The sequence below is a fragment of the Ammodytes marinus genome (genome assembly GCF_949987685.1).
Source record: "Ammodytes marinus genome assembly, chromosome: 4".
NCBI classification, from domain to species: Eukaryota; Metazoa; Chordata; class Actinopteri; order Uranoscopiformes; family Ammodytidae; genus Ammodytes; species Ammodytes marinus.
Window position 1 is genome coordinate 10,013,819 of NC_137233.1, and position 23,335 is coordinate 10,037,153.

General features: G+C 40.5%; 3 protein-coding genes across 3 annotated transcripts; 1 reads left to right on the forward strand and 2 right to left on the reverse strand.

The window, feature by feature from the left end:
* Positions 1-63: 63 nt before the first annotated feature.
* Positions 64-1,470, reverse strand: cox14 (cytochrome c oxidase assembly factor COX14). Its single transcript, XM_080026700.1, has 2 exons — positions 1,359-1,470; positions 64-552 (listed from the first exon to the last, which is right to left on the reverse strand). Exon 2 carries the CDS (start codon positions 540-542, stop codon positions 366-368), a length of 177 nt encoding a protein of 58 aa, XP_079882826.1. The 5' UTR covers positions 543-552; positions 1,359-1,470; the 3' UTR covers positions 64-365.
* Positions 1,471-1,792: 322 nt separating this feature from the next.
* bcdin3d (BCDIN3 domain containing) lies at positions 1,793-5,284 on the forward strand (the record flags this gene model as incomplete). The annotated part of the gene is made up of 2 exons (XM_080025722.1): positions 1,793-1,996; positions 4,442-5,284. The coding sequence occupies 2 exons, from the start codon at positions 1,793-1,795 to the stop codon at positions 4,997-4,999; spliced, it is 762 nt and encodes a 253-aa protein (XP_079881848.1). The 3' UTR covers positions 5,000-5,284.
* A 531-nt stretch (positions 5,285-5,815) lies between these two features.
* Positions 5,816-23,304, reverse strand: ppp4r1l (protein phosphatase 4, regulatory subunit 1-like). The gene is made up of 20 exons (XM_080026021.1): positions 23,162-23,304; positions 21,457-21,501; positions 20,821-20,950; positions 19,342-19,448; positions 18,965-19,107; positions 18,613-18,759; positions 18,177-18,284; positions 17,394-17,459; positions 17,014-17,172; positions 16,187-16,311; positions 15,423-15,925; positions 14,651-14,970; positions 13,571-13,666; positions 13,256-13,441; positions 10,518-10,679; positions 10,179-10,279; positions 9,826-9,946; positions 9,158-9,292; positions 8,482-8,623; positions 5,816-7,912 (listed from the first exon to the last, which is right to left on the reverse strand). Exons 1-20 carry the CDS (start codon positions 23,166-23,168, stop codon positions 7,767-7,769), a joined length of 2,949 nt encoding a protein of 982 aa, XP_079882147.1. The 5' UTR covers positions 23,169-23,304; the 3' UTR covers positions 5,816-7,766.
* Between the last annotated feature and the right edge of the window lie 31 nt (positions 23,305-23,335).

Genomic DNA, 23,335 nt, shown 5'->3' on the forward strand with positions numbered 1-23,335 from the left:
CGAATATATTCTGTTCTTGAAATCTGTCTCACTCGTCCTTTTCATCAACCCCACATTGCACTGTGTGGTTAAAGCCATTTAATATAATATCATACAAACTGGTACAGCAATCTTCATCACTGAGACAGTGCAGCTCACAAAGATTGGTTTTCACAGGCCATTGATGCAAACAATATGTTCTTGGTTAAATTGCTTGAATAGTTTATGAACTAAACATCTTCCGTGTGAAGGCACAATACCCTCATTGACATCACAAATGTCCTGAGAAGAATTAACATCTTCATGATTTAGCAATGGACACAAAAAATAAAGGAGGAATGGGAAACGTCCACATGTGTGCAAAAAGCAGAACAGTCCATCTGTGCTCAGTCTTTGATGACTTCAAGATCCTGGTTTTCTGCCGCCACTTTCAGCTCTTTTTGCTTGTTCATGTAGCGGTATCCTCGTATCACACACAGGTAGCCTCCGTAGACCGTCAGCAGCATCATCGAGCTGGAGAAGGCCCGATAGCCGATATCCGCCAAGCGCTTTCCAGACACCATAATGAGGCACCTGAAGGGAGCAAGAACAAGGTGTCAGAACCCTCATATCAGAACAAAGCACACCATTTTCACAGCATTTATAACCCAGTATTTTTCTTATCCTCTATCATTACTGTAACAGTAATATCATTTATGTTATAATGACAGAGAAAGACTCAATATTAGTTTTTAACAAGTCAAACATACCACACCAGAAGATTTAACTAAATATGTAAAGACTCAGAGTCAAACATTAAGTAAAGTATAGTATAGTAGAAGTATAGTTTCTAGTATTTCTTCATCGCAGAATTTAAAGTGATCGTGATCCATGTTGAACCTTTTCCTGAAGAGATCTCCCATTACATATTTTGAAATAAAAGTCGGAGCAGCAAAACACTGGACAGGACTGATGGGAAGAAACCAGTTATGTTTACACAAGTGCCATCAAGGGACAATGTGATAATGTACTCGAGTGTTCCAGATAATTTTAAATTGTAGAGAATTTTAGTATAACCAGGTGTGCACTGCCCACACCTGGTTATTAGCCTCAAAGCCACAGAGAAAGACATTAGTACACAAATAGCTGCATAGCGAACAGTCACTGCTGATGAGAAGAATACTAAACTCTCAGTTTGTATATTAAATATTCTGTGTGGTTAAGTTCAAATGTCTATAGAAGTTCAGTCATCTGCAGCAAATATAAGATACATTTCCTTCTTTTTCGCTACAAGCTAGTCAGCAGTCTGCACGAGTCGGCACACACTATTTTATCGACTTTGAAAACACTTGTCTTTGTCACGTCTCCACTCAGCGCAATTACTTTGGTCTCGTTTTTACCTTATATTTCAAAACCGACAGCAGGAGCAGGTTCTCAATGTCAGCAGACAGACAGGCGTGAGGAGTTAGCATGCAAGCTAAGCGAACTAACCTTCGCTTTCGTAAGGTACGGAAGCCCAGACAGGACATTTCTTTCGAAACTGCGAAAGAAGTTGACGATCGCCACCTAGTGACCCGGAGTGTATCCACACTACTGTGGAATTATCTTATTTATTTAACGCACGTATTATGACAATTTCGACGTCGGCAGCAATTTACATGTATCTTTGCATGCATAATGAGACTTTCAAAATGTTTCTTATTCAATTTAATTTCATAATATTCTCACTGTTAATTTTTTTTTATAATAATAGCACAACAATCATCGTTTGAATGCAGCAGCCCATGTTTTCCACCCGGACGTATTTTGGAGGCGGACACACACTCAGATTACGATGGCAACATGTTCGACAGATAACGATGCTGTTGATGAAATAAATGATCCGGGAGCCGCTCCTTATGGAAACTTTATAAACTATTACACCTTCAATCCTCCGGAGAACCGCCTGAGTCTGATCCCAACCTCACTGCTCCAGGATTTAGGTCCCAGCGACGGACACCAGTCCACTCTGATCCTAGACGTGGGCTGTAACTCAGGGGTACGTACGTCACTCTGTAGGCCTAGACTGTTTTACTTTGTCGAATTAAATTGTTGGGATCCGTCACTAAAACGTCCATTTTGAATACATTTTATTTTAACATTATTTGAAAGACAATACACACATTATAACTGAGCCAATATGAGCTGTCAAAATGCACACATTTAATATATATCCATCCATCTATCTATCGTGTCCTCCATCCAAACTATTACTTTAGCACAGTTGTATCAGTAAAATATAAAACAATAAATTAACATTAATAAATACATTGTTTCAAATTCTACTTTTTATTGAATTATATTTATCTATATCTAGTAGAGCAGTTTTGTTATGTACAGTGCTGCTTGAAAGTATGTGAACCCCTTGAGCCTTTTGGAATTTTATTTATTTTAACCATTATTAATTAATTTTTATTAATTAAATTTTTTTTATGAAAGAGCAGATGTTTGTTTATCAATTCAACTTTTTCTTTTGTGGAAATCAACAGACAAAACAAATGATTAGCCAAATTCTGTATGTGCAAAAGTTTGTGAACCCTGAGCTGCATTGTTTAAATTGAGCAGGTTAACACAATCAGGTGGGCCAAATTGAGTGATGAAATGGACCAATGTAATGAGAGATCTTTGGGGAAGAAATTGGCCGGCATCAGATAAAACAGAGATCAAATCAGGTCAGTTTAGGCTCACCAAAGTGAACCCTTACAGGTCAGACATGCCAAGAGTAAAGGAAATCTCAGAGGATCTTAGGAATAGAGTTGTGATATTTAAAATTTGTCTGGGCACAGCTATAAATTGATTTAAAAAAAGTTTGAGCTCCACCAAATTGAACGGTTTAGTCATAACCAAAACCGCCATGTTTGGGCGAAAACGCAGCTCTGTCTGCCACCAAGAGAAGCATCTCCCAAGTGAATAATGGTGGTGGCAAATGGTCTGCAGATCACTAGATGTAATGGTTGGGTTGGCCTTTACCAGAAAAATCACTTTTCTTGTGGCGCTTGTGGATATTTTTGAAGGAAGTCCACTTCTAGGCAGATATTTAGTCATTCTTAAAGCTTTCTATTTGTAGATGATTTGCCTCAACGTGGACCGGTGGAGCTCAAACTTTTTTTAAATTAATTTATAGGTGTCCCCGGACAAATGTGTAACAACAAAACTCTATTCCTGAGATCCTCTGAGATTTTCTTTCCCTTTTAGGTGTCTGACCTGTATGGGTTCACTTTGGTGAGCCTAAACTGACTTGGTTTTATCTCTGTTTTATCTAGTGCCACCCAATTTCATCCCTAAAGATCTCTCATTACATTGGTCCATTACATCACTCAATTTGGCCCACCTGATTGTGTTTACCTGCTCGATTTAAGCAATGCAGCTCAGGGTTCACAAACTTTTGCACGTACAAAAGTTGGCTTATCATTTGTTTTATCTGTTTTAACAATTGATTTCCAGAAAAGAAAAATGTTGAATTGATAAACAAACATCTGTTATTTCATATAACAAATACTGGTACTTATAAAAATTAATGATTAATGGTTAAACTAAATAAAATTCCAAAAGGCTCAAGGGGTTCACATACAGTCATATGAAAAAGTTTGGGAACCCCTCTCAGCCGGCAACATTGCACTGATTTGTTGAACCATGTACAGATACACAATCTGCAGCCAGATGTTCTTGCAGGTCTTTGGAGGTGATCTTTGGGTTGTGTGCAACCATTCTCACAATCCGCCGCATATGCCGCTCTTGTACTTTTCTTGGTCTGCTAGACCTGGGTTTAACTGCAACTGTGCCTGTGTCCTTCCATTCCCTGACAACGTTCCTTACAGTAGAAATTGACAATTGAAACCTTTGGGAAAGCTTCTTGTAGCCTTCCCCTAAACCATGATAATGAATAATCTTTGTTTTTAAGATCTTTTGGGAGCAGTTTTGATGGTCCCATTCTGTCTCACTTCAGCAGAGAGTCAAAGAGAAGTGCAACTTGCATTTAGGCACCTAAAATAAATTTTCTCATGATTAAACAGACATTTCTATGAGGTTCAAGGCTTAACAACATAATCCAACCAACTTTGTGTTTAAAGTCATCAGTTTTACATGCTGTTACAGGCATTAAAATCAACAAAACCACAAGGGTACCCATATTTTTGCACAGCCAGTTTTTCACATTTTATTTTATTTCACACAACCAAATACTGCTTTTCAAAAAATCTTTGTTTGGAAAACATCCCAGTACTTAGCTGTTCCTGGTAAATTAAAGACATACCACTTTTATCTTTTTTTTGTGAAAGCAGAGTCAATTATAATGCCGGCTGAGAGGGGTTCCCAAACTTTTTCATATGACTGTACTTTCAAGCAGCACTGTGTACAACATCTATCTTTATATTTATATGTTTATCCATCTATCTAGTTTTTGTATTGAAATATGTCTCTCTCCTGTCCCCCCTGTGAATGTCAGGAACTGAGCGTGGCCTTTTACAAGCATCTGGTGCAGGATCCTGCGTGTGTAGGAGATTCGAATAGCAGTAGGCAGAATGTTAACCTCTTGGGCTTCGACTTGGATGAGATGCTCATTCAGAGGGCCCAGCAGACCAACCCTCTACCCGGCAACCTCTCCTTCATCACTCTGGACATCACCAAAGACACTGAGCCGCTTCAGGACTTCCTCACCCTGCACGGCTGCTCGCGCTTCCACCTGTGTTTGTGCCTGGCCGTCACCATGTGGGTGCACCTGAACCACGGAGACTCGGGCCTGTTGCAGCTGCTGTCGCGCCTGGCAGACATCAGCCAGCACGTGCTGCTGGAGGCTCAGCCCTGGAAGTGTTATCGCTCCGCGGCCCGCCGGCTCAGGAAGCTGGGACGCTCCGACTTTGACCACTTCAAGACGCTAAAGATCCGCGGTGACGTAGCCCAACACGCCAGGGAACACCTAGAGACACACTGCGGCATGGAGCTGGTGCAGAGCTTTGGCAGCACCTCATGGGACCGCAAGCTGCTGCTCTTCAGGAAGAGATGAGGCTAATAAGGGACACTATCAGGAAGACAATTTGGTGCAGATGGAAATAAGTCAAGTTAAACTGATTTGTTGATCAACATAAGTCATCGATGACTATTATGTTCAAGTCATTTTTTAAGCAGAATTGCCCCAAATTAGCATCAATATTAAGTTTTTTTTGATTATCTTTGCATTAAATCCCAATAAGCTTATTATCTTTGGGTCTTGTGTTCCTGGTTGTACAAAAAAAAAGAAAACTGAAGATGTCACCTCGGGCTCTAATAACTGGCGAAAGACATTTTATAAAAACAAACCATTGATCTATAAAGTTTTCTCTAGGGCTGCAACTTATTTTCATTTTTGATTGATCTGCCTGTTAATGGATCATTTGGTCTATTAAATATAAAAAAAAATAGTGAAACATTTGTATTTTGGTTTCCTACAGCCTTCAAATATTTTGTTTTGTACGAGCAACAGTCCAAAACCCAAATATATTCATTTTACAAATGATTAAAAAAAAAAAGAAAATTGGCATATCCTCACTGGAGAATGATTGGAATTAGAAAATCAATTAAATATTTTATTATCAGAATGTATTGCAAATTTGACAATTGTTGCAGCTCTAGGGGAACGGTAAACCTAGACTGTTGCACATACGTTTTTTTTAAAGTTTGTGTTTTTGTTTGTCATTCATTCCCAACACAGTTGGGTTTAATCATTTAAATAAGCTATACCACATTTTATTGTTTGTAATATGCAAAAGAGCTGATTCTGATTGAACCTCAGTGGTCAAGAATGCAAAACAAACTTCAGCACATCTTCATTTATCATTTTAATTACAGAATACTAAAAATAACATTACATAAAATGTCTTTTTAAAAGAAACCATTGAATATTACAAAGGTTGCAAATTTTGTAAAGTTAGGATATAAAATCTTTGAACAGTGGTGCATAATTGAAAAGAAAAATAATTTTCATAAAATGTATATATTAACTGTTCTACTACATAAAAAATGAGATGGACACAAATTTGCAGACAGACGAGATGAGTGGACACCGCCATTACCGCAGTGAGCTCTCCTTTCTGAAGGAAGAAAGACTTGAGATGCACAGCACACACCACAATCAGCTTAAGTTCTCAAGTTATGTCTATGTTCAAAAAAAAAAATAAGAGGGGGGGTGTTACCATTTACAACAGAGGAAAACCAAACGAGCTCGAAAGACTACAAAAAGTGACTTGGTGGCTGCTCCCAAAATTCACACACACATCTCGATGGGTGAAAACCCGACTAAACTGGCCTTGGTTCCATAAACACATACCGTTTTCCACAGGTTAAGCTGTACAAAGAGTTTTGAGAAACCTCACACATAAAATCATTCCACTGATAAGAGGAAGAAAGATGATCGGCTGTCTTTCAGTTTCGTAACACAGCCATTCCTATATCCTACTGTACAACTGGTCAGTCAGATCCACTGAAAGCTACCATGGTCACATAATTCAATATCAAGAGGTCAACCTTTAGGAATTGAAAGAGACTATACACAAGGGGAAGGATGAGGGGGTGAAGGGGTGTAGACATGCATATTCCAACAGTGTGCTTGCTTGCTTTCTTCCTCTTCTTTCTGAGATTCACTTCATCATGAGCCCTTGTTAAGATGTTTTAGTCAACGCCACAGATTCGCTCAAAAATAAATTCACCCGTCGAGGACATTCAGAGCCTGTTTGGCCCCCTGGGTGTCCCTCTACATGTACGTACGACACACTGGCCAGTCATGTCCACACAGAGGTATATCATTAAGTCTCCTGCCGTTTCAGGAGACGCGTTGTGTCACATTTTTTGGTAAACAGACACAGGGGGGAGGGAGGGGCAATCAACAGTTTATTTACGTGTTCTTTCAAAAAAAAGGTCAAGATATGGTTTAAATGAGTGGGAGAATCACTGTTCCTTCTGTGCAGTAGTAGTGGTTTCAATGGCCCGTGAAGACCAGGTGGAGAAAGGATGAAAAGGAGAGAGAAGGTAAGAAGGGACAGAGACAATAACCCAGAAAACAATCTCAAAAGACAGAAGACAATGAGGTGAGGAGGGAGGGGCACCAGCAGAGCTACTTGGTTTGGCTGGTCTGTTGCTCAGACAGCTGGGGATCCAGGAGCTGCTGATAACCACGTGAGCTAATAATGCTGTTTAGGTTCAGATGAGTTCCCCCTGAGTTAGTGCACACGTCAAGAGTCTGGCAGGCCTCGCCCGCTTGTTCGTTAAGAAATCCACAAAAAAGAAGCATTAAGAAAAAAAAAAAAAAATCAATTGCAATTTTATACCCAAGCTTACAGTTAGCTTTGGAAAGAGAGAGACAGAGAGAGAAGCCGTCGTAGTTTTTACAAGTCTGATTTGGGGAAGGATCGAGTCGATTGTTAGTGTGGAAGAGGGTGGAGAAAAGTTCAGGCGGAAATACGGCAGCTCGCACGAGGCGGCGGTGCAGCGAACCTCTTGAGTCCTGCTCATTTTCTGGAAACTCTGAGAAGAATGCATTTTGTGTTGTGAATGCAATGTGCGCTATGTGGTGCCTGACCAGAGGCTGGGGTTGTGTCCTTTTGAGCATGCTCATACTTTTTAGATCTGTACGTCTGACATGATTCTCAAGCGGTGGTTGGTGCGGGTCTGCCCAGCAGGCGAGTGGTAGGGGATCTGGTCAGGTGCTGGTGTTGCAGGTTGCGCCGACTGTGCCTCAGTCAGACAGACAGACAGACAGGTAGACAGACAGGCAGGCGGGCTGTACTGGGTCCCTGAGGTTAAATCAAGGGAGCCGTCTCCATCAAGCCTTTGTTGGGGTCCAGGCTGGCAAAGAAGCGAACGTCCCGGTCCTTGTCTGACTGCAGGGCCATCACAGTCTCTTCCAGCTCGTCGGAGTAGGCACAGCCAGGCTCCTTGAAGTACGCTGTACACAAAACACAAGACTCCGTTAGTAAAAATAAAAACTTACCAGCATAATGTTGTCCGCAAACTACATGAAAATTATTTTAAAAAGTACCAAATGAATTGATTAATTTAACTTGCATTGTTATCCAAAGCCTGATACATATTTTCCGTCACATTGGTAGACCTTTTCATTCATTACAGAAAATAAAGGAAATATACTGTAAATTATTTTGAGTTGATCCCACAAACACCATTATGCTGCTTTAACTAATCTGTAGCATTCAAAAGCCCCATACAAATGTGCAGTTTACTCCTGTTAAAGTAAAATATGTTAATAACAGAGCTGCTGCACTGTTTTAGGAAATTCCCTTTTTTTCTCCATTTAAATTATTTGTGAATATTAGCACCTTCAATAGAACTAATGGACTTAGAGAGCCAAAGTCTCAGAAAGTTGAAAAAGTATTGGGAGACTTTCAAACCTTTTTTTTATGGTTTTGTCATTCCAAGGGATTTTGCAATTAAAAAAATATATATATTGACAGCCTCATTTAAAAAACAACATCAATATTTGAATTTATTTCCATTCACCTTTCTCCATGACACTCTGTCGCAGAGCCTTGGCCACCAGCACGCGGACATTGGCTACCGGGTCTGAGGAGAGGCTGAGCAGGCTGGGCATGAGGTGCTGGCTGAACTGATCCATGGGCATGCAGTCCTCCTCCACTATGGCCTGAAGAAAATACAAGCAAACATTCATTTACACAGTCACACAGACAGTGAAGAGGCATCTGTCATATGATCCAGCAAAACAGACATAACAGATCAAAAGCATCTAAATCAGACAGAGAAGCTGACAAACCGGCTCATAAAGAGATAGTTTTCCACTATACTATAACCGTAACACATAGTTTTAGTTAGTCACATTTTTCATTTTTCATGTTGTCTAAAATGAAAATAACATTTGAAAACAAAGGGAGCATTATTTTATGTACTGTACAATAAGTACATACATTAAGTAAAATGAAACAAATTTTAACTTTCGAAAAGCATAAATCTCAACAGTATGTTTTTAGTGACTACTCGCATATTATTTTTTTTCCAAGAACCATAAATGGGATAATTTGCTCTGCCCCTGAACAAACAGTCAGCCGGCAACCATTAGATTAGCCATCAAACAGGTACACAGCTATCTTTATCTATGGAGTTGAAAAACAGGTAAAGAGACAGTGGGAGAGCTGCGTAACATGAGATAAGAGCTACAGACCTGGCAGATGAAGGCAAAGGCCTGCCGTCCCACCCACTTTGGACAGTGGCAGAACCTGACGGTGAGCTCGTTGATGAAGTTCTGGCCCAGATCATCGGCCCCACATTCATACAGCTTCTGGAGGATCTCTACAACCTGAGGACACAAGAGGTGGAGATATGCTTAAAGATGCTAATCAGTCTTTGAAGAGGTTTGAAATGTAACTCAAGTTCAGCCTCTAAACAAACAGTAACGGCATTGCCTGAACATTTAACACTGTGATCGCATTTAAGGGAACAGTTATATGCCAGACCATATCTTTGAAGGTTGCAGTAACTTCCTGTAGTCTTGTCAAATAATATTTTTTGGTAAGAACGGCAATAGGATGAATTCACAAATATCAATTCCATAAACGTATAAGAACTTAGGAAGTGTACAATTATCCTCCAAGTTACTCTGTAACTACTAGTCTCCGGTCTCCTAGCACCCAAGGTCAGATGATTACTGTATAACTTATACACGTCACACATACTAAGCATCATCCATCAGTGTTACTCATTTCTAGTGTATGCTAAATTTCCCATTGTTATTGCTGACCTAAGCATCTAGGAAAAGTTTCCAATGTTTTTTTTCTCCATCAGATACCCCGTCCACCAGCCAAAACCCTAAATTCAATATTGTACACTTACCAGTTTGTAGGAGATCCACCTGACCTCCGAGACTTTGTCTGAGCAGAGTGTAAGCGCTATCTGTCTGAGGTAGTCATACACGTCGTAGTGGCTGTACAACTCTATGATCAGGATCAGCTGCCTGAAGGGGGGGGGGGGGGGGGTGCACAGAGAAAGAGTTATGAGGGTTCCTGTAAAAAGTATTACAATATAGCAAATCCTATTTATTCTACTGCAATTTTGAATATTTCGGAGCAGAATTTAGTCCTGCCAAAGAGTGTATGAGCAAGACACTGAATCTCTGGATTTTAATATGGTCTGTTAAAATGTACATTTAAATATTTCCTGATGGAGAGAGGACAAAGGAGACGTACTCTGCCAGCTCATATCTGAATCTCCAGTTGCGACTGTTGTCGGTCACCATGAACTCCTGCAGCTGGTACAGATATTCTCTCCTCTTATCCGCGTGCAGCAGCTGCAACAAGCACACGCACAACGACCACTTCAGTTATTTTCTCTGCATTGAAACAGCTTCAAAACACAAACATTTTAAAGGAGCAGTGAATTCAACATTTTTGGTCTTTCATCGTAACCAAAGTATTGTGACCAAAATGTCCCAAATTGAGGCTTGGTCTCCTTCTCTGTCAGTATGTAACAAGACCAAACATATTGACTTTACTTGGATCAGTAGTTAGATAATTCTATCATCTCACCTTGAGGAAGTCATAGAGGTGTTTGAGCACGCCAATGCGGACCTCGTCCAGGTCTTTGAGAAAACCGTTGAAGATGGGGACCAGGTCCGCAGCTGTCAGCTGATCCCCCAGGATAACTGCTAGCTCGTGGATGGAGAAAGCCAGCGTACGCCGCACCTTCCACTGAGAGTGGGAAGAGAGGTGGAAAATACATCAATAATGACATTTTCCACCAGCCATAGAAAAATATATAAAACATTGCAGGTACATTTTTTAAATAAGAATACAGCCACTTACTGATATATTTATATCTAATGATAATGCAACAAAAATGTAAATTGAAAAATGCTACTGAGAAACATGTCACGCTTACAGTGACTGGTCTGACTCCACAGTCAGACCAAACAGTGACATTCAGTGCTGTGATGAAGTAATGAGTAACTGTGACTGAAGGCACTGTCTCTGCAGCTGTGAAGTGAAGCAACATAGATTTCCCTTTCTTTCTCCCTTACGTCCCCCCAAGCAAAGCATTGGTACAACAAGTGCTTAATTACTCAAGCTAAGCCAAGGACATTACGTTTAAAAAAAACTGCACATTGTTGCTGCTGATGCGTTTTTCGTTAACAGGTTTGAGAGAAATTCTGGCAGCACCTTAAAACAAGTGACCCCCCCAATCACTTCACTGCCTAAAGGTGTCCCACAAAGACTCCAACCAAATATATACACAATCCAACAGGATCATATTACCAAAACACAACAGAGGCTCTATTATTTGGCCTTAAAATGTAAATTATTCCCATATGTCAGCACCATAGCTTTAAACTGAATGATACATTGACCTGTACAGACTTAGTGACCAAGCAGTGTTACATTGTGACCTATAAACCGTTGAGCCAGAGCTTCATTTGCTCACTGAGCACACGCAGTATTTCTAGATAAGATATGAATTTATTCCCAAAGCATAATTGGTGTTTGTCACATTATTACAACACTGCCAGCAGTCTACTAAAATGACCTAATTCCGAACCAGCAGGGTTCAACATAACTTTTTTTTCCTACTGGCCCGCCGGGCCAGTGGATCTGAGTTTTTCTGGCCCCTTGTATATTTTCACTGGCCCTGCACACACTTTTTTTTTCTTCATAATTTAGTGTCAATAATTATAATACCTGTATTAGAAAAATAAAGAAAGATAACCAGATCTAAAGGGAATATCTATATTGTAACAGTATAGATATTCCCTTTAGATTTGGTTATTTTTATTTTAGTTAATTATATGAAATGTTGATATTGCTCATACACATAATATAAAACCAGGCAAACATATTGAATTAGAAGCCTACAACTGAAAGTATGTTGAAAGAGTCGGCCAGTATTTTAAAGTCCAGTAGTTTGATTTTATGATTTTTGATTGTTTTTATTCTTGAATTTGGGCAGTTTAATGAATAGTTCACCTGCAGAAGTCATGTTCAAACATAAAAAAAAAAATAAGAGATGAAGGTCTGATCATTCTTTGTGGTGTGGTAGGCTGTTTTTTACTTTCTCTATATGCATTAGGGATGTGAATGTGTCGACCGAATGACCGGTTTTCCACTTGCGCTCAAGTTGACTTTAAAAATAGAATAGAAATACGAAAATCAGGGGGTTATGCCGTTTTTTTAATGGGATATTTCACCGTGTATGTGAGTTCACGTCTGGTCGTGAGCGCGCTGCAGGAGTGTCACTTCTCCATGAAGTGTCAGCTTCACATTAAGAGTCCGGTGTGGGACCATTTTTTCAAACTATTGATAAAAAACAATGCGGTGCAAAATATGCAGCACAAGTTAAACGCTCGTCTAAGACTATGACGTTAAATCACCTTAGAAACACACAATGCACCGTGTGATCTCGCCAGCGAGTGAGCCGCCGCGCAGATGAACTGTGGTTTGTGGCTAAAATAATAACCGGGGATATTCTCCCCGTTAGCGATTTCAATGGGAAAGACTTCCGCGATTTGATTGAATGTCTCGAGCCTGAAAACACAGTGCCAAACTGCGCGACTATAGGAACTGTACAGTGAGCGGAGTCCCTCCGTTCGTTTCTGTCTACAACCGACACAATCACCGGAGACGCATTCACAGCGTTTAAATAACGCCTCTCATTTGTATTACCATTGGGGCTTGTATGCAAATACTGTAACATTACGGTGGCAGATAAAGGAAAAGCGCAGTTATCACTTTCTGCACCTCAACCTCTGCTGTGGGAAGAAAGAAAGGGGGCAAAGCAAGTCGATTGATTTGTCGACTCGCAGGCGGACGGTAGGCAGCTCTGCCAACGGAGCGAGAGTGCACCCGCTTCTTGCTCCGCCTGTCAAAACGCCCACGCATCGGTTGTCCACTGGCCTTTCATTAAAAAGTATATTTTATATTAGGTTTATTATATTGAGTCTTAAATAAACACTGCTTCAATGAACCATGATGTAGTCTACAAAAAGATACTGAACTGTGATTGGCCAGTCACTGGCCCGGGCGGGACAGTGACTGGCCAATCAACTTGCCCTGCATATGATTTTACTGGCCCCGGGCCATCGGGCTATACGTTATGTCGAACCCTGACCAGCATAAACTTTCAGCTGCGTAATCCAAACAATTTATCCCAAAACATTTTAAACTGATCTGTACATCCAGCGGTCATTCTGTCAGAGAGGCTTAGATTTCCTTCATGTGGTTTAGCATCTAAATGCCATTCTCCCACAATCCATATTCCTTATTTCTCGGCCTACCTGTACATCAGTAGCCAGGGTTTCATACGTGTCCTTGAGGCAGTGCCAGTTCTGTCGGCCCAGAGTGAGCGCTACCCCCGGCAGGCTGAAGGCACAGTGTTTGGCTATCTCAGTGTCCACCGTCTGGGCCCGGGCCGGGTCCGTCATAGACAGGTACTGATCCAGCAGCTGCTGGGGGATCACGTTCTGGGAGGAAAAAAGCATGAGATTACAGTTTGGTGATAAAAGGATGACCTGTGTTTTGAGCTAATCAATACCAGCTGAGAGGTTCGGATCAATATTTCTGGGGCTGTATGATAGAAAGTGCTGACTGACCTGGATCTTAGGCTTATCCTCACACACTTGGCTGTGAGCAGAGTCATCCTTTTCCTCATCCTCCTCCTCCTCCACACTCTCAATCAGTTCAGACTCCTGAGGAAAACACAAATCCACACGCAAACCATTAGGGAACAAGCAAGAGCGCTACATCAAAGAGACATTTCAATTTAGAAGGAGCTAAAATTATCTTGTCGCTGTTCTGAATTCTCTTCGGATGCAAAAAGAAATACTGAAGCTGGATTTACAGTTGTGTGTCAAAGCAGTTACAGCGGAGCTACTGAGCCTTGGCTTGCTGTGGGCTAAGTCAGAGCTGACGTGTATTTCCTAATGATACCAAGTGGGAATCAGAACTGGGAGAGGTCAGCTTGTGTCTTCTCCCAAAAGTTTCAGATGCTGGTGAAGAAAGTTGAGTCATGTTGAAGAAAGGCTCAGGCATAAGCTTTTCAGCAACCCACACATCAAACAAAGCCATCGATCAGTCATCAATCACCATGATTTCACATCAATACTCTCAGTAAAAAGGCAATCTTAAATAGAAGTGACTTGGACACAACTCAATTTATGTGTGTAAGCCTATATCATAAAGTAAATCAGCTGCTTACTGTAATGGGGTCATAAATAAACACATTATTTCTACTTAAATTATTTTACATGGGAGATCTATGTACTCGTCTACTTCTCATCCTCACTTTTATTACTGGTTTGAAGTTAACTTGTATTATCTATAAATAATGTATGTAAAATAATTTCATAACATGAAAGATATTATCTGAGTTGAGTTTGAGTATATTTGTTGCTGGGGATCAATTTTTTAATTTTTTTTTGTATTGCTTCTAATTTCTACTTTGTTTTTGTGTTATTTTTAACATTTTCAATAAACTGACAAAAGAAAGCAATACGTATAAAACCTACATTGTATGTATCTACCGCAGAACTACCATCAACCCTGTGTGTCAACTATAGATCCCCCGTAAGTCTGCTGAAGTGTAGTATATGTAGCAGCTGAGTATATCTGTTCAGCCGTTTAACATACAACAGCTGACGTCACACATTGCAAAGATGTGAATGGTCTCTTACTAGAACAGGGGATCCAGGAGGAGACTCTTCCTGCTCTTCTTGGGGCTCTGTCTGTGTCTCTTCGTCTCCTTGCTCCTGGACCGGGCTGGACTCTGAGGCAGGAGGGCTTTCCACCGTTTGCTCCTCTTCTGTGGGACTGTCCTCACTGTCTGACTGAACCTCCACAGAGCTGCTCTCCACTGACTGCTCACAGGTGGACTCAGGCTGCTCCTCTGGGCTCTGCTCCTGCTCCTCTGGCTCCAGATCCTCTTCAGTGGGCTCGTCTGTGGAACTGTCCAGCTGCGCTGCCTTTAGTGCTGCTGACAGCACCTGGACTTGAGCTGGAGGTAAATTCACATGCAAAGCTCAATCTACATGCAAATACATTGTCAACATTTAAAAGGTGGAGTCAATTAATTTCATTTCATTTAACTTTTATTTATCCTCAAGAGACCAATTGAGGGGTGACCCTCATTTACAATGCTTGTTGTCAAAATCACTTTCTCTCAATATCAGTGAATATCTCCTCACGATCCATTACCTGTATGTACTCTGTGTACAGATAGGCTCTCTAAACTGGCATGTTGCCAGCTAGTGTGCCCCCTTTGTTTACATATCCTTTGCTCACATACCAGTTTACAGAGCCTGTGCTGTGTATTAACACCCGCACATACAGCCCAGTCAGGTAGCCGATCTTGAGGAGATATTCACTGATTTCGACAACAACTGTCACCAGAATCACTGACTCCACCTTTAAGAGCTAACCATACATATTCTGGCTCAGTGCACCCACCTTGTACATCAGGGTCATCCATGTGCGGTTGCAAACAGTCTAAGACCTTCTGGATCTGGTCACTGGTCGCATTGCCTTGGCTGGACTTGGAATCAGGACAATCTACAGGCTGCTCCTCCTCCTCCTCTTTATTTTCTTCATTATCCATCATTTTAGCTGATGTTGGACAATTTAGCATCTCTAGTTCCCCGCTGATGTCCGGTAAAGGAGATCTCCAATAATTGAAAGAATTAAAGTTCTCGTCCGTCTGCTCTGTTTCTTTTGTGTTCTTAGCGTTGTTTGTGTTGCGGTTTGAGACTGGGTGGGAGAAGCCGCTGCGCATCTCTCTGGCGATAGAAGCGCGGTTGCCATCATAGTTGTGCATTCCCTCGCCGTCGGCTCTGGACCCGTGCTCCGGGGAAGGTGTGGCGCGGCCGTCCTGATTGGGCAATGTGTGAACGATGGTTCTTCCTGTGTGGCAGCCGCTAATGTCGGAGCAATTCAGGGAGTTTAGAGAGCAGTTGCTGAAATGAGAGCAACAAAATGTATTAGGAATACTACGGTTAATGCTCATGTCTAAAAACAGAAGAATCTCACCACTGTTGAGTCTAAGTTCAAGCATTTAAGAGCAAATTTCAAATTCTACAAAGTACCTCTATACAAAGGTAACAAGACGTCCTAAGTGAATTAAAAATATTATTAATTATATATATTCCCCATTTCTGCAGACCTTTAAACTAAAAGAAAAAAGGGTTACACGGATGTTGAAAGTCAGGTGGTCTTACTTTTCCAACATACACCTGGGGACCTCTAGTAGAGCACCATCCTCTCGGAAGTAAAGGCCTGTGCTGGAGGGATTGGCAAAGGTGGAGATGAAACGCCCTAGAGACTGAAAAGCAGCCTGTCGCACCTAAAAGTAAGACAGAGAGGAAATTGGTTAGTTTATTATGAAATTTCATGTTTCATGACTCTGAAAGTCATCTTCGTTTGTTCAGGATCCAAACCCATTCTTAAACATTATTAGTTGAGTTGGGCACAATATTAAAGGACTGGATACAGTCAATAAATAGTAAAGACACAAACAGTGGAACCTCAAGCAGTTATTTTTTATGCACTAGGTATCTGTATACACAGAGATCACACATGATCAACACAAAATGTCTTTGCTTTCATAAGTTTTGGGCTCCGTGTGGACCTTTAGTGGGTCTCTATTCTACAGACTTGTTACAGACACCAAAACACCTTCCTTCAAGGCCCATTGGTAATTCTTTTTTGCACCTAATGTGAAAGTGCAAAAAATTTGCCAGTGAAGTTGGCAACATGCACTTCACTGGCAGTTGAATGTGCTACGTTTTCTGAGATCATCAGTTTCTCATCAGTTGCCTTCCACTCTTTTTTTTTGTTGGTTTCTGTATAAATTTGCTTTTCTTTAGGTTTTCTTAATGCTACTTATTTTAACATTTTATTAGACAGTAAAAAATTAAAATAACAACAACAAAATCTTAATGAAGATAAAAATGAGAATTGAGAAGATGCATGCAGTCTCATATTGTTTAATTTTTAATCCTACGTCAAAGGAAGTTATATGTATATATAATTAATTATTTCTTACCCAGCGAGACTGGTCACTGATGAGGCTGATGAACAGGGGAGACAGTTTTGCTCGTCTCACCTCTGGAGAGGTGGAATTTGAGACCATCATGAAACACTCAGCACAGGCTTTCCTGATGCCCCACAGGCTGTCCGAGCACAGATCGAAGAACTTCGGCATCTATGTTTAAAACAAAACCACGTCATCATTGAAACTTGAAGCCTATGCTGAGTGTTTGAACTGTGAGAGAAAGCTATTGACCTATTATTGGAAAGTAAATTGTGATAAACAGCTAAGTTGCAGAACAGCACTTTACACCGCAATTACACACATATCTTGACATGTGGCTATTTGTATAAGATGTTAACGGGGTTGGTGGTTTTGTATTTGAAGCTTCTCACCAGTAGTTTTTCTGTGGCCTCCTGGCCCACAATAGAACAAAACTCTCCAAAATTGGCTGCACAGACCTGTAATACACAATAGACACATAATGAACAACATGCAAACTTGAACAGCCAAATAAATAATACCAGCAGACCAAACCAACATAAAGTTAAAAGACTTGCATGTTTTCTGAAAAGGATGCTAATTCCAAAAACACTAATAGGAGCATTGATATAAAAATTAGGGCCGCTGCACTCAACTAGTGATTTGACTACAGTTTTTATAGACAAAAATGTTGACTGTCATGTATTACAATGTCAAAATTTCCTAATATTGTACAGTTATCAGACATACATCGCTCATTGTATGAAATAAGTGTGTTATTTAGAATGCAGACCTGGGCTACACAAACAAACATTATGAGTTCCCGGCTGGGTTACAGCAGCAAAAAAAATTGCTTCAGAGAAAGGGCAGATTATAGAAAAAGTATGTATCACAATTTTGGACCACCTTTGCAGCTCCTAAATACACTTCCCCAACTAGCACCAATTATGCCAAGGTATTAACATTCCTCACAGAAAACAACGCTGTAGTGTGGGCTAATGTGATGCTCTAAACAGAATAAAGGCTGGCTCAGTGTTATTGAATGTATCCTGAGGGAAAACCAAAAACACAGTTTGCTAAGTTGTGATTGCAGTATGAAAGAGAGCATCTTGCACCTTTCTACATTATGAGTCATTTCAGACATTAAAAAGGAACTTCTCTTTTTGGGAAGACGAAAAAGGTTTGGAGGTCATTACCTTGCGGACTTGAAAGAGTCTGACATCACTGCACAGGTCACAGAAGCGCGGCAGCAATAGATGCTCCACTGTGTCTTTGCTCAACATGGTGACAACTTTACACATGATCTGAAAAGGGAGATATGGTTAGCATTATGAGAAGGTTGTGCATGTTTCAGTAAGCCAAACCAGATTTGAGAAAACTCGGCTAGCATCAATCTTGTTACATTAATTTTATATTGGTGAATTGATTAAATAAAGGATGTGACTGACAGTTAAGTAGTGAAAGAAACTCACTGTGCCTGCATTGGATTTGTATTGAGTTTAATTACTGATCCACCAACTATTCCTACTGTTTAATACCATGTTTTTTTTTTCCTATCAAGATTTAATTCAAGCCTATTTCCCTGATAATGAATGAGAAAAATATTGTTTTAAAATCTCTTGAAAGTCTTACAGCGACTGCCTCGATCTTGTAGTCATCGTCACTGCTGGGTTCTGTGAGTTCAAGCAGAACTGGACAAACTTTGGTCTCCATGTCAGCTTTAGAGATGAGGCCCTGCTCCAAGAGAACAAGCAGCGCTGCCTGGCTGGTCTTCCGCACCTGGGAAAGTTGGGAGGCATTTATAAAACTTAAAGTCCGAAACTGACAGATATACTTTCCCCCCCAAGTCTCATTATTTCCTCAAATCTGAAAAAGGACACCGAAAATACCAAACAAAAAAAGTATTGCATTGCCTTCTCGACTAGTAGAGATTGTTATATTTAGTGAACAAATCAGATAGAAAAGTGGTTCATTTGAAACCTACCTGGTTGTTTGGATCTGTGAGATATCGGACTACAATGGGTACAAGGTATCTAGAGAAAGCTGCTGGGAAGTTGGGCCGACTCTCATGTAAGAACATGGCGATGTTGGGAACTTGCTCCATCAGTTCAGCTCGCACTGTAGGCTCTGTAGGAGTACACACACATTACAGTATGAGCTTTCTTTTACAAATATTAAATGTTCGTTACAGTACAACAAGTGTTGCACGCTTACAACCATGCAAAGATTAAATCCTGAAAGAATTTAAGTGTGTTTAAGAAATAAAATAAAATAAAGTTTTGAAAAAAAAAAAAAACTGTGAAAAAACAGCATCATGTAGAGACTTGACAACTAAATACATGGAAAGGAAAATGCATCTACCTCCATCTTCTGACATTCTGGCAACTGTCTCCATGACACTGATAAAGTCATTTTCATTGTCACTGAACTCTCGAAGCACATCAAGCAGGCCGCGAGCCACGATCTGCCTAGAAAGCAACAGGAGCAAGTTAGTACACTGCCTGCCAATACCTACAGGTGCAGGATGCACACAGCGTGACACAGCACTGAGAGCTGTCAAAGTGAATTAGACACACAAACATATTTGGAAATGACAAATGAGCTCAAACCCTGCAAAGCTTAGCATGAAAAGCATGAAGACAGGGACTAAACACGTTTGTGTGCTGACAACAGAGCAGTATTAAATGTTTGCAGAGGCACTGTGTTTAAACGTATCAAAAAGCACATAACACACTTTAGTTTATGCACAGAGGCTATCTGGCAGACTTTTACCTTTTACTATGCAGAAAGTACCACAAAAACATGTACATTATCCAAACATTTTCTTCGGTGGGAAACATTAAATAACCGGGACTAACACTGTCAAAACTAATGTCATGTTGAGACAGACACCATCCACCCATGGCTCAACATTAAGCCTTTTGGCATTCCTGCACTACAATGTTTAAGTAGGTATGTGATTAGTACAAACACAGGAATGCAGACATCATCCAGATGAATATGAAGAAAAAAAACATCTGGAGATGACTTGAGATAGCTGACAAGTTTCCTGGTAGAGATTAACTTCTTTAAAATAAAAGTTGATTTTAATATTTGGTTACATATTCTCATAACTTTTGACACAAGAAGTGACACCTCAGTGCCATTGCCAGATGTTTCCTCAATACTAGACACTCTCATGCAGACGTTTCCTTGTTGCTCAAAACAACTCGGGGGTGGCGTAATGCTTTCAAGCCTAACAGCAGATGAACTTGAAATCCTATCAGATAAAAAAAAATGTCTACCTCTTCTTCCAAAAACGTGGCTTCTACACCAGACTATAAAATATATTAATCCTATATCAGGCCATACAATAAAATATGTTACCTATTTCATGGAAGGCTACAATTTACAAAATATTATGCATTTCAAAATAATCGACATTAATGTGGCAATGCCATGCTCAAAAAGGAAACCGTCTCCAAATGAATGTTGCTTGCCAATTGATCTTTGTTTGGTTTTTTGTAACGTGTAACTGTACGTTTGTGGCTTCTACAATCAATACTTTTACTTGAAAAATCAGCTGCAGTATCTGTACGTTTTGAATAATTGATTTCCTAAAGGAAAGCTACCAACAGCTGAAGTACCAGCAGAAAACACTAGTTAGAAATAATCAGAGCTGAAGATTTAGGAGTTCAGATCAAAATGTGGTTGAATACACAATGTGTGCTTACATCGCATTATACAGTTTGACAATGTATCCTCAGACCACCCAAAAACCTATCGTACACATCCTGATGCCAGTCTGATATTGAGCATTGTGTATTGTTTTTCAAAGTTGCGTTAACGGCCTCTCCTTACCTGTTGAAGACATTTTCGCTGAAGGCATACTTCTCTAGCCTCCCAAGAGGAGTTAGGTTGTCTTGTCCCGCATCGAGGAAGGCTGTGATGCGGATTCCGTCGCACTCTGAACCGTAGTCATCAAATCCAACTGCGGAATGGAAAGAAGGACCATTTTATAGTCACACAAATCTCTAAAGCACAGAGCTAATGCCTACAAAAACAAAACATCTGAATGTGGACTGACAGATGCACCACAGTAGATACTGAGTCAGACTAAATGTCAGGAATTAAAAACCTCCCATGTGTGAATACAGCAAGGCTAAAGTCTGAGTGATTATTCCATTTAATATTCCATCCGTAAATACGCACTGGCTTTGCAGCTGGATCTAAACGCTGTTTCGTCGCCCTAGCTAATGCAGACAACAGGGAATGTAGGTTTATATATCTCCTAATAATAGCATGGGGTAAAACCTTGATCTACTGTTGACAGCTTTGAATTTCACATGGGTGAATGGGGTTGCCCCGAAAGATGACACTTGCATATACCTTCCTGCTGAAGGGAGGGGATTCAAAGTTCCACAGATATGCAAGACATGAATTCACCAAGCCAGGTATTGTTTTGTGTGACTGTGTTAACAAATTAAAAGAACTCACAGTCATCCAGATCGTCGTGGCCATCTTCAAAGTATAAAGATAGACCTGTAAGGAGAAGACAATTAGAGGGGGAGCAAAAAGACATGTCTTCAACATACCATCACTCTGTACTACATCATACTACAACATGAAAGGAGTTATTGGTTGGCAGGTTCACAGGGGGACAACTACTGCAAAGGAACAAAGTCTCTTTCAGTGTCATTAACAACAAAACCCTGTAGTCTCGTCGCAAAATCACAACGCTGCGCATCCACATTCACTGTTGTTATGGTGACGTGTTAGAGGAAATCATCAAAACAAGTCGGTAAATATAAAAAAGGAGATGTTTTAATAAATTAGCAATTATCTAAAAATAGTTGTTTGCACATCCACAAAACCTCACTGATAGATGTACTGGATCCTACAAGATGAATATGATTATGATGGAGAGATAAACACTCAGTTCATTTGTAAGTGATTCAATTGTGTTTGTTTTGGTTGAACTATACAACTCTTATTTCCTTCATGCTCATGGCATCCGCCTGAGGAAAATCTGTGTCAGTTTCAAAATGTCACTGTTGTCACTTAAGGTTGCTTATCTCTACTCTGCTTATTTTTGTGCATTTCTGCAGTTTTTCCATTACAATTTCTCTGCATGGGATTTATTAAGGGGTTCTTATCATATCTACGTTATTTTACATCCAAGAAGATTGACTAAACTCCTCAGAATCTGTGGGATATAAACATGTGTTGTCTACTTTGCTGTTTTTTTTTTCTTCAAATGTTCCCCAACCATATTTCAAACCCAAATTCATACTGGGCATATGTTGTGTCCTTAACTTAAATACAAAGCAGTCCAATATGATGGAACTGGAGCACACAACACACATCAGTTCCAATGCCTTGGGTGATAACGTAACATACATAAACCACAATAAGACTTGCTTTTGTTATTTGCTTTCAATGACATCCAGCCCTGAATATGGGACAATAAAGAGTAGGGCATTGAAAAGAAGAGCCCAGAAAGAGGTCCCAGAAGGAGAAGCGTGTGGTGGGAGTGGGACGGGTAATGCCAATGTTTACAGCTGGGCAAGCAAGAGAATGTGCTCCAAATGTAAAAACAACCCCTATCTGCAGAACGACACGCTAATGTGTTGTTTCCTGAGTTGGGTAAATAACGTTGCGACTAGTTTACCAACATCACAAAGGCATGTTGGCAGAGAACAATACATTTCCTTTGTTATGGTATAAAGGAGGATTTGGTCAGCTTATGGCTGAAAATGACTTTAGCAGCCCGGCTAACGGTAGCTAGTCAACTCGCTAGCCTTTGCTATGACAACAGTTCGATAATAAACACGATTGGAGGCACGCAATAACGTCTAAGCGCATAATAGTAGGAATATTTAAAAAACGATTTACATATACTGATTGAGATATCCGTTTAAATGTAGCCTCAAAGTCACACATTTCGATTCCCCCGTGAGTAGCTTTCGTTAGCTCGCAGGCTAGTAGTGCTAAGTTTGCTAACGGGGCTCGTGCAGCCCTTCGGTTGACTTGTCTCGCCTTAGCTTTAGCACTTCGCCTGGGAAAAAGAAAAAGCACACAAGAAGCTAAAGCAAGAGCCACTATTTTAAGAATGTTAATCCCGAAGAGAACAATATATGTTTATAAGTGCCAACACAGCGTCAAAGTATTGCATAAACCAGAGTTTGAGAAGTGCCGTTACCTGCCATCTTGAGTGTCGGCTCGGCTCTGCGGGCTGCCGTCCCGTATGGGCTGTCACCGCCGCACAGCTGTCACTCAAACACGGCACCGAACTACTTCCTCAAACTACTTCCTGACGTTGCTATTCACCGGTCGATAATCCTTTTTTTTAACAGCTGTTTTGTTCCCAAAACCT